Here is a 12089-nt window from a genome sequence, read left to right on the forward strand (position 1 = left end):
TCCTTCAAAGCATTCACTTTTAATAATATATTACAAACTTTATGAACTTTGTTACTTTTTTTAAAAAAAGAGAAATTTCATTAATTGAAGGCCAAACGGCATCTACAATAAATATTAAAGAAAAGTAAGATATAATCAGACAAGATCAAATCTAAAATGAACCAATTGGAGCAATACAGCACAGCCCCCTTGTATTTGCTGAATCATGTAGCTATTGATGGGGAAGTTTATCATTCTGACATAGTTTGGAGAAGAAAATTCTTGATTTAACCAGGTTGACCGTATCCAAATATTTTTAATACTTCGATGTTGATGGTCTTGAAATTCAAACAATAAGAACAATTTCGCATACCAATTTTTAAACTTCCACGTGGGAAGAGAATAAAACTAAACTCCAAACTCCTATGAAAGGAGAGAAAGAACCTAAAAATTGGGTAAAAAAATTTCAAAAAGAGAGAGAGAATGGAAGATTATTAATAACAAAACAAATGAAAACTAGAAGAAAAAAGAAGAATTGGGGGATTACCACCATCAAAAGGATGAAGGCAGCCCCAAACTAGAAGAGAAAGATTAGGGTTTTTTGAGGAAGAGGAGAGAGGGGAGAGGAGTTGTTTATCAGTGTTAATTAATTTATGTACTTTGTTACTTAAGTAACCAACATACTGACAAAGAACATATGAAAGCATGAGATATAATTAACTCTATCAATTTCTAACATAAATTGATGAAAAGATTAATGAAATGTAGTAAATTAAAAAATAGCTTAGTACCTTAAGCTTCCAAATATGGAGCCTTTTCGGCTGTATATGTTTCTTTGATAATAACTTTTTGAACACCAAAGACAAATTGATGGCATAGGGTGAAATTATCCCACAAGAGATCCACCCGTAGTCTATTAGGATACCCTTGCCCTTTATAGGGAGTCCAGTTTCTTTCATTGTACCCAAACTGATGAATACAACATTAGACTTTAGAATTTTCATAACCAAAGGCAAGATGACAGATACCTCATCCCTTGCTACATAGAAAAATGCGGATAACAAAAGATCTGAAAATAAGAGAAAGTAGAGCATACTACAACCTTGCTATTTGCATTATATGCAGATTTCTGAAATGGATGAACACCATAGCATCCAAGTCTTGATTTTGCCAAAAAAAAAAAATGAACCTCATCCAGAAAACCTAGTTTGAATTTGAATAGGAGAAAAATGAACTCTTTAATGCAATCTAAATATTGGATTGGGATTCCTAAAAAAGAAATAGATGGGACTGCCTGCAAATCTACAATGAGATGAAACATGATACTCTAAGAAATTAGCAATTCGACAAAATGAGAACTGCTTTTTGGGAAATTCGAACACAATTTGGGGAAAAAATTGTGCTAAATTAAGGATAAAAATAAGAACCGGATTCCAATAACTATTCCAAAGGCCCAAACTTGACCATTGATGAAACAAACCAGAAAGAATTCCGCAATCAATCTGGGATGCAAAGTGATTCACGAAATTGATATTAGACAATTTTGGTTGGCTAGGGTTTCTATTTTGAGATGAATTGGGGCTTTTTTTTTCTTTTGGCTTTTCTCTCTTTCATGTTTTCTAATTTTTCCTCACTATATGAAGTTATCAATTAGCAACCAAGTGCACACTAAGTTAGTATGCACGAGTCCATTTAAGTTTTATTTTAAAAAAAAAATCTAAGGGAGTAGACATATGCTGCTGTCGTGAAGGGAGGGAGGAAGGAAAAGCATGTTCTGGTTTTTTTTCTTCTACTCACAATATGGTGGGGAGGGTTGCAGTGGTGTTAGACTATAAAATTACTACTATTAGCTATGTAATTCAAAGCCTACATAGACAATCGATTATGAAATAAGTTTTGAGCCAGCACCAAAATGGAAATTTGTTCAATTTCAAAGACTAGATTGGGAAACGATTCAGAAGACTATGAATATATAAGATGCAGCCAATTCAAACTATTATTCGTTAACCCAGACATTTAACCAAATCCAAACGAGTATTAATAAACACAGACCCTCCAACAGCTTTTTACAACACTCAAAATACCTCTTAACCCTTTAAAAAAAAGGAATGAAATTCCTTTCCGATTTCCGAGGTATAACCGCTATTATATCATAACTTAGTCTGGAACTAAATGAGGTTATCTTCATCCAGTTCACCTCCTTCTTCAGCAGCTTCAGTCTGAACCATATCAAGTTCCCCAGTAGGCAGCTTCCTGGCGAGCCTGATTATTACATGGTCCAAATTTGAAATAATGCTAGATTGCGCAACACGCTTAATTTCTTCAATATCCCCTTCTCTATAAGCAGATAGAAGATTACTAGCAGCACGGAACTGATCACTACCCATGAAAGAATCAGTTTGTGAACAATCATTGTAACACTTCTCTGCTTGTTTAAAGTCATGTTTGTAGAGGTAAACAACGATGGCACTTAGATAAGCCTTGCATTGGCTATTTTTTGCATTGCACTTATCAGCTGATAAGCCCCACCTAAGTAAGACACTTGCAGCATCTTCATACTTCTCAAGTTTTATATACACACTAGCAGCACCTCGATACAGATCAAAAGCCATTTGCTCTTTTTCATCCTCTTCAAGTATATCGCAAGCATTCATGTATAAACGAGCAGCTGCCTCAGGAAGAGATTCTTCCAAAGCACGAGCACCTTTTGCAAGAGCATCTGAGGCGGGTTGCGATCTTGCACACTCGATGTACAACTCTGAAGCCCTGGTATAGAGGTCCGCAACTTCATTCCAGCTTCCATGTTCCTTGGCCATTGCACCAGCAGATTCCATATGTTTAGCTGCATCCCAAGGCGAGGAGAGCATCTCTTGTCCCTTGGATGCTTTCTCAAAAGCTAACTTTGCTTTCTCATATTGTTTAGCAAGCCTGAATGCAACACCAGCTTGTTCATATAGAATTGCTGCATTTTTCCAATCAGCATTCCATCTAGTAAAACTCAGTTTGGTCATTTTGTCAGCTTTGGCTATCAGCTTCTCAGGATCTGAACCGGCCATGGCTGAGTTGCAGTACGCAACAGAGTATTTCCAGGACAGAACTACTGAGAGCTGTCAGAACAGAAAAATACTTCGTACAGAACTTCAAAGTCCCTGTATTTGCAGCAACAAAAGGCTTCCATCAGCAGGCATACTCCATATTAATGCAAATCGAAGTAAGAAAAAATGACTCGCACACTCCAGGCCCACAGAGGGAAGGAAAAGAATGAAGCTCCAAAATCATTTTCAAATGCCTCAGACGAAAGGGAAAAAAAAGCTGCTATAATGAATTGCTAAGTTTGCAAGAACTGCTTCTGACATGTACAGAGACTCTCAAGGGCCTTGCAGCTTTTCTAGAACAAAATAATGTGAATGGGATTGAAGAACCTTACATTTCTCCTGCAGCGTACTTTTAAATGAATGCAATGCAAGCATTGGGAAGTAAACAAAGAAGAATACCAGAAATTCTAGAGGACAAACAGAAAAAAGGTAATTCAGGATACTGTTCAGTTACAATGACAAACCAATCTGACAATAATGCAAGCATTGGGAAGTAAACAAAGAGAAGGGATACCAGAAATTGAAGAGGACAAACAGAAGAAAAAAGGTAACTCGGGATACTGTTCAGTTACAATGACAAACCAATCTGACAATAAGCAAAGACCATGAACAGCATACTAGAGATTCTCAAAGCAACCAGCCTAATGATCATTAACACGAGTCTCGCATCACATATTGCATTCACATATGATAGCCAACCATAAGAATATACATTGAAAAATAATCATGGAAACACACCAGCCAACTAGCTCCTCCCCCCCCCCCCCCCCTCCTAAAACAACAACAACAACAACAACAAAAAAAAAAAACCCGCACCTCCGCAAGAGCAGAAAATGTGCCTTGCCTTTTCTCCTTATATATCCTTATACAAACATAGTGAGGGGGGGGGGTAAAAAGCAACAACTAGAGGTTAACAAAGAAAACGAAAAAAATTCTTTAAATGCAATTATGACAGAGAACTACAAACAACTATCTCCAAACCAATACCCAAAAAATTCTGGTCACACTTTGACACCATCAATACAATACTCTGCCTTCCCCTTACCCATCCCCCCCCCCCCCCCCCGCTTATGGACATTTTGAGAAAAATATATGTAGAAACTTTGAACATAAAGAATGGAAAAATCATTTAAATTTCAAGTCAACTAAATGCAATCCTAAAAGCAAGAGCCACTAAGGTGGAATTTCATCATATGTGAAAGCATCAAAATGGAATGACACAAACTCTTCACATGTAAATGGAATCTTGAAATATCGCCAGTCATTAAGGAGTTATTTAACTCACTTTAAGTAGGCATTTGAGTGTAACTTTAGACCTAATACTTTTCCCTTTTCCTTGTTTTCCCCCCTCTACTTTGATTAGAGTATCAATAATCATAATTTAGAGTAAATAGTCCTTTTCCTATTTGTTTTAGCTATGCTTTGCTCATCTCTTTCACCTTGTCCTCTTTCCCAGGTCTTACAACTTCTATGAGCTCCTATCCATGACTGAAAGCTTCATAAATATGGCCTTGGAACAAGAAAGAGCAAGTTTCAAATGGTCCCACCAATGAAGGACTGAAAAATTGAGGTTGAGGCGTTGAGTGGTTGGCTACCTTTGTCTTCATTAGATTAAAAGACCATGTATATAGAAGTTTCTGATCATTGGCCCTTTGCTAATAGTCATCATGTTGTACTTGTGTTGAAATTATTTCCATGGAAATAGGTTGTACTTCATAATTAAAGTATCCCTTTTAGCTTATGGAAGTAATTAGGTTGATTCTTGGATGACCTTTCAAATTTTCGCCTCGCACTAAATCACCCCTCATTTATTGTTTAAGTTCACGACTGATGTGAGTGGTAGAATCCCTATCCTAACATTTTATCATTTTTTTTTTGCCCCTTTTGATACTACCTATTGATATGTATATTTTAGTTGGCCAGACACTAAAATATGATAAACTCAATCAACTCTTGACTTAGCTTGATTAGGCAATAGCTACTTGTATAGTGAAACCAAGCTAGAGCTGATTTTTGGCATTTCAAAGTTCTATTACTATTGACGAGGGGTTCCGTGATTTCTTATAGGTGCCCACGTCAGTTTTATGATTCTTCATTATGTGCATATGGTCTCTAGGTGCTTATTATGATCATATGAGTTTAAAAGGTTGAATTTTGACATGTCTCAAAAGCATTCCAAGCAAATTCTACAAATCTAATTCAGTTGATTAATCTAATCACAAAAACTAATCAACTTCACTGACTCCAATATTTAACCTAATAATACATGTACCCCATTAAACAATGAAGGTAAGAGCAAAACACACGCACACAAGTATCAAAGTTTAGCAATTTAGTGGACAGTAGGTAAGGAAATTTGAAGAAATTGTGCTTGTGGCGTTTGAAATTGATGAATTTGACAAAATTAGGATCCATGAAGAGATTCTTAAAAATTTCAGGGAATTGACGATGTAGTTCATGATTAGCAAGAATTTGGGGTTCCCAATTGACTATTATGGCCACAGAGACGAGAACCGTTTGTATTTCACATAATATTTTAGTGATTAAAGTGACATTGTAAGTGAATGATGATAGAGAGGCCAGGCAAAATGGACCTTTTGATGTAAAAGAGGTTTTTGCCCAATTTCCAAAAATATCTAGTTCTCCATATTCACTTTTTTTTAAAAAATATGGTAAGGAGAAAAGAAGGTTAGGAGACCCACTGCACGAGGGGAGTTCGAACCTTATCGTTTACAAGAATAGAGTAAAAAGTAGAATGAGTACAATCATCTATATTAAACTGAAAATCAACTAAATGACCAACGTTGGTGATCCAATCTACTGCTTTGGTTGCATCCCGGTAGAGATGACAAATGGCCCACAAAGAGAAGGAACAGAGAAGAGTTTGCATATCCTGAATGATATGAGCAATCTGTCGAGTAGGAGGTCATATACTTTTTACTGAATTGATGACCATAAGATTATCGCCTTCAATTTGGAGGTGTTGAATATTGTTTTGGAAAGCTAGGCAAACCCCTTGTTGGAGAGCAGTTGCCTCGGCAATGTAAAACGGAGGAAGATCCAAGGTTGAAAGCTGCAGCTTTGAGGAGATGGCCATCAGCATTTCTAATGATAATAACTGCTACAGAGCACAGGTACCACGAACCGAGTAGTCGAAGTTGAGTTTGAAGAAGAAGGTGGGGGCAGGGAAAAAAAATGCGGTCGCGGTCGCGTTCGCGGTAACGGTCACGTTTTCACAGGAACGGCCCGTAACGGTCAAATAGAACGTTTCGCGGCCGTCGCGGCGTGAATTTTTTGGAAAAATTCACTTAAGTGGCAATTTCATTTTGTTTTATGTTTTTTCACTTTATGTTGTGTCTAATAGTATTATAAACACTGTTTGGGATATTTACAAATATATTTTAAACTTATTTTTTTATTTAATTTGGTGTTTGTAGTGTTGTTATTCACTATAAGGCTTATTAATCGATAAGTAAACTGGATAATGCTTTCATTTGTAAAAAAAAACCTTTGTTTTTACAGATGGAGTAGAAAATTAATTTAAAAGATCTGGGAAAATGGACAAGCTTTGAATTCTTGAATAGATGGAGGAGAAAAATAAAGTTTTAGAAAATTACAGTTGTAAAAGAAATTACTGTGAAAAAAAAGGTTTTATAAAAGAAAAGGGAAAAAAGAGAAAACTCATGCACGTGATAACCATAGACTGCATCTCTTTTGTTTGACCAACTAGTACGGCCTATGGAGTAATAAAACAGAAAAAGAAAAAAAAAAAAGAAGAGAGAGAAGGAGAAAAGAACGATATTATATGAGTTTCTCATCAAACTTACCTGAGAAACTCACCGGCAGATATGGTGCCAGAGCCGACCGGACATCTCTTGCCGGCATATTCTACCTTGACAGACGACGTAGTGGCTGTCAATTGCATCCCTCTGTGTCACGCATATTAGGGTTTCTATGAAGGTGGGATATAATTTAGGGTTTAAAAGAAGTATTTCAAAGAAATTAATTGAGGGGTTTTGATCGAAATTGAGATTTAATAATCAGGTAAGATTTAAATTTTCAGTTTAAGTTAGATCTAATGATCATGAGCCTCCTTTCTCTTTCACTTCTTCTTCCTTTATCTTTTTTTCAAATATAACGGGCGTTCTTATATAAAACCCGTTACAGAACGGCGTCGCGGCGAGTTTCGTGTGAATTTTAACTCCCGCCGTTATAACGGTGTTTCTCGGAACGGTGGGTCTGAAATCCGTTACAGAACGGCCGTTCTGTAACGGAGCGGACGAGTTTTTGATCCCTGGGTGGGGGTGGCTACCAAGCAACAAGGATGGAGGAAGAGGAGATGCAGATGTCAATTGCATTCCTCATACTACATTATGAAAATAAAAATTTGCTTTATGTACATCTGTGAACATTAAGGGAAGCATTATGAAAGATAATAGAGTTTCTTTCCTTCCAGATACTCGACGTAAGGAAAACAAATTTGACTGCAGAGGACCTATCATGTCTGATTTTAGACAACGTATTTAGAAGAGTGGTCCGGTGTAAGGTGTGAGGAACCAAATCCTTTAGATATGAATCATGAATCATGAGTGATGGGCTTTCATAGGCAATATCCAATCCAAATTACCATAATGATCAAAATATTCATTTCGAAAAGAAAAGCACCTCATTAGGAGGTTAAAAGAAACATAAACTAGAAAATAGTCGGACGTTAAAAATAATCAACACATTAAAACACAATGAATCACTTCCAATTTTTAGGGAAAGAAAGAGATAGAGAGATAGATGTATGGCTAAATCTCAAAACTAACTCCCCCCCCCCACCCACCACATAAAACTCTACCAACCTAAATGTAATACATTTGATTTATTACTTGTTGTTATGAGCTATGAGAAGTTTCGAATTGTATTTCGCTAACTATTTTAGTTTTTGGTTCAAGCTTATCGAATAATTGAGCTGCTTGTTTAGGCTTTAGTTGTTTTGTTTGTTTAGATAACTTATATAGTTCGTGTGGATTGTTTAGTGGCTAATGATCTAAATTTTTTTCTAGTGTTTCTAGAATTCCTATGGCATGTATCTTTTCGATGATCTAAACAGGCTTCTGCTAAGAATCCACTTAGCTCAGTGACTAAAACAGAGAAATTAAAGGCAAATTACAGAGATTGAGAGAGGGAAGAAGTAGAAATAAGGAAGAACAAGCAAAATATGACTGAATTATTGCTAATCAAGGTGACTGAACACCAATTATAGCCTCACCAACCTTTCCAGTGGAATGACACTCTCCCAAGCTATGGAGTACTAATCACTTTCCACGATATTTAGCATGTCTTTTCTCTCTATTTTGCTCTATATATAGATCTTTTCCCCTAACAAGTTATCTATCTTATTCTCCAAGCTACTAAGAAACCAATCGTAATTTTACAACCTTAAAAGCCCTTGTCCCTAAATATCGATGCTTAGCAGTTTCCTTAATCTTGTTCTCCAGGATATTTGCACAACTTTTTCCTAGCACATGTGAGCCTTTAAGTAACACTCCTTTTACAGAGTTGGCTTACTTATAGGGTCAACAATCCAAGTCTTTATGCTAGAGACATTTCTGGTTTTGGCTGGTTCTGTTTTTGCTGTTCAGAACTTCATTGGTTGTTGTACATGCTTTTCTTTGCATGGAAATAAGATTGATCATTATTAACCACAAACCAGAAAGTTAATGTCATAATACTAGAATCAACGAATAACCCTTAGCCAAAAAAACAGACATAAAATTTCACAGTAAAAACAGCTTGAGCAACAAAGGAACTCTACTGAGGATACAGATACGAATGGTCTAAGTTTAAAAAAGTCAGTCATCAATAACTAAGATAGAGATGCACTGAATCATAGCAGATATGTAGAAGAAACAACAATATATATTATGTTTAACGAGCTTCCAGCAACATAACTCTCGCAAAAAGTACCTAATTTGCGATTAAAGGGGTTTTGACAGTTTTTCAACTAAAATCTAAAAGCAGGTTGAGTCTAAAGAAACGATCAAAGCTAAGGGCACAAGAATTACATGAGGTAAAGCACTCTTTGACCACCCAAACTATAATCACTGAAAATAACCAGCTAAAAGCAACAGAAAAAACAAATCAGATATTCGAATAGAAGGCACTCTCACTCACTCATCAGATCAACTTTAATGTATGACCACCCTCCATATCTAAAGAGACATGGCACCATTTGTAAATGGGAACGACATTTCCAAATTTCACATTGTAAGGAAATCTGACTCTATGAGAGATGAGGATAGCAATTAACATTGCAGTTCTATATTAAAGAGTTCTAATGTAATAATGGCCAGGATTGAGGAAGCGAAAGTTTAAAATTAAACAGCATTGCAATACCCATCTGGACCTCACCTTGCAATTTCAACTGGACTTTTTGAGGTAAATGTGCATAAATTTTAGACCATCAAATAAAACGAGCCTGAACCTAAGCATACTTGAAATTATGAAAGACACCACAGACTTGGGATTTTTCATGTCAATGATTCCTCTACTTTACGATGTACAAATCTATGCTGTCTAATTAAACTACATGCATTTCTAGTTTATTCTAAAGTGCCATATGGTTGTGCCAAAATGAACGAAGGGGGCAATTAAAATGAACGAAGGGGGGAAATTAAAATGAACAAAGGGGGGCAATTAAAATAAAGCTCAGTGAGACCGCGTATATTTAACTAACCCTACTTGGTCCAAAATGTGAACTTCTACTACAGGGTTGGGATAGATAATGTGTTGCCAAAGCCTCAAAAGAACCTTCACAACAGAGGAAAAGAGATTCCCTCCTCTGCTCCGCATGTCGCAATTTCCAAAATCAAGCTAATGTGTTGGGAGAACACTAAGGTTGAAACCTAAATTTTGATGCTATGCTTTTTGGTTGTCCTCTTGTATTCTCACTTCCCATCTCAAGCTTGGCCCTTTGGCATAACCAACACTTCACCATCACAACATTTATACCAACAGGCATCATTGGCTACAACTTGCAAGTAGTGCTCTAGCAAAGTCTCAAGAATCAGCTTAAGCCTGATTGACCAACCCCTCCCTCATAGGCTTACTTCAACTTCTAAGTTTTCGGAAACAAAAACAAACATGTCATCTGTTTGCCATTCAAGTTCATCATGAAACCTCGATATGGAAAATTCCACCTCCGTTCATAACAATTCATCCAGAGTAGAAACTTCTCAAGACAGGTCCATTCTGGCTCGACAATGGGAGACTGGTTTTGATGCAAGCTCATATAGGGTAAATTAAAAATTCACCCTTCATTGAGCATGAAAATTGAGACATAAGCTACCGATAAAGTAAGCATTGTTTGAACCCCGTCAATTAATAAGATCGAGCTCTTCCCTCATTTGGGCAAACTTGCTCGTAGATTCTTTAGCACTATATAGTTTAACATTAATTCATGTATTACATCAAATGAGGAATGAAATAACAATGATGCCTGATGGTCTGCTAGAACAACTTACAAACCTCAGGAAAAACCCACATTCGCTAGTCCAGCAATCAAGAAACCCCAAAAAACACACAACCTGTTTTTCTACTGCATTATTCTGATCATCTAATAAAACAGATGGATCATTGAAGCTGGATCGTCTAGTGGTGATTCTTAAACAATACTTATTCTACAGTGGTGTATTCAAGGTGGGTTCAGTAGGTTCAACTGAACCCTCAAATTGTGAACTTTTATTTCAATTTGAGCTCGCATACTAGTCATTGGTCAATAAGATTAAATAAATTCTTATTCAAAAATTGAAGGCTAAACTGCAAAACTTTAAATCTTAAAGGTTACCATATACTAAACAAACCTGCAATTGTTTTTTGAATCGCCGAAAAAATTCTTCAATCTCCTATTCTCCTTCCTCGAAAAGTAACTTGAATTGATGCTGCAAATACAAAATCCGAATTCGAAATTTTTAGACAAAAAACAAAACTGGATTGAAATCTGAAATATGTAGAGAGATGGAATTCCCTTGTAATCGCAGCAAATGCTACAGATTGGAATTTAAAGAGTTAGTTTACTTACAAACTTCTTCTGTTCTATGAATCTTCTTTGTCTTTTTTTTTTTTCCTTTTTCTTTTTCTTTTTCTTTTGTTCCTTTTCTCTTCTTTCTTACTTGTTCTTTTGTCCCTTCCCTTAAAAAAAAAAAAACTGGAATTTTTTTCATCAATAATGTCAAATGGAGTATTATTCATCCTATGCGTTGAACTTGAAATTAATTTCATGCATACCGTCCACGTATAACAGCACGTCAAAATTTTGGTTTTTAAATAAAATCGCTACTTCAAGTATCAGTTAATACCAATAATGTGAAGTTGACCGCTACTTCAAATAGCGGTTATATTATGTCTTTTAATAAAACCGCTACTCCAAGTAACGGTTAATACCAATAATGTGAAGTTGGCCACTACTTCAAACAGTGGTTATATTGTGTCCCTAAGACAAGCTATAAGGCACGCATATAAACCGCTATTTAGAGTAGCGGTTCAGTACAGATCAGAACCACCGAGCGAAAAGGAGGAAAAGCAAGCCACATAAGCTTGCTACGTCCAGCGCACTTGTCGTGCGTGGCGCGCAGCCCTACTGCACTAGGCGCAAGTTTGATGCGCGCTACGCACGACCAGTGCACTGTACGCAGCAAGCTTACGTGGCTTGCCTTTTCTCCCTTTTCGCTCAGTGGTGATTTACGGTATAAACTGCTACACCGAGTAGCGGTTTAACCTCGTAAATCGCTAATAACAGTAGCAACTTAACTTAAAGTTAATCGCTACTCTGAGTAGCGGTTTGCTTTGTCATAAATTAAATTTCTCGCGTGCTATCCTACGTGGACGGTATCCATGTAATTTATTTCAAGTTCATCGCATAGGTGGAATTAATACTCGCTCTAACATTATTTAGAGAAAAAATTCAGAAGTTTTTAGTTAAATTTTATTCTTTACTTTTATTTAGCATCCCTAAACAATTACCAAAAC

At 36.4% G+C, this 12089-nt stretch overlaps 1 protein-coding gene across 2 annotated transcripts; it reads right to left on the reverse strand.

Annotated features, from left to right (window-relative positions):
- Positions 1–1921: 1921 nt before the first annotated feature.
- On the reverse strand, positions 1922–11258 carry LOC104903259 (gamma-soluble NSF attachment protein). 2 transcript variants are annotated; one of them, XM_010691271.3, is made up of 3 exons: positions 11143–11258; positions 10925–11002; positions 1922–3128 (listed from the first exon to the last, which is right to left on the reverse strand). In XM_010691271.3, exon 3 carries the CDS (start codon positions 3033–3035, stop codon positions 2148–2150), a length of 888 nt encoding a protein of 295 aa, XP_010689573.2. In that variant the 5' UTR covers positions 3036–3128; positions 10925–11002; positions 11143–11258; the 3' UTR covers positions 1922–2147. The 2 variants fall into 2 exon arrangements, with proteins under 2 accessions (XP_010689573.2, XP_048492089.1); XM_048636132.1 differs by lacking the exon at positions 11143–11258 and having other exon boundaries at positions 10925–11136.
- Between the last annotated feature and the right edge of the window lie 831 nt (positions 11259–12089).

Source organism: Beta vulgaris, chromosome 9 (genome assembly GCF_026745355.1).
Source record: "Beta vulgaris subsp. vulgaris cultivar EL10 chromosome 9, EL10.2, whole genome shotgun sequence".
Classification (NCBI taxonomy): Eukaryota; Viridiplantae; Streptophyta; class Magnoliopsida; order Caryophyllales; family Amaranthaceae; genus Beta; species Beta vulgaris.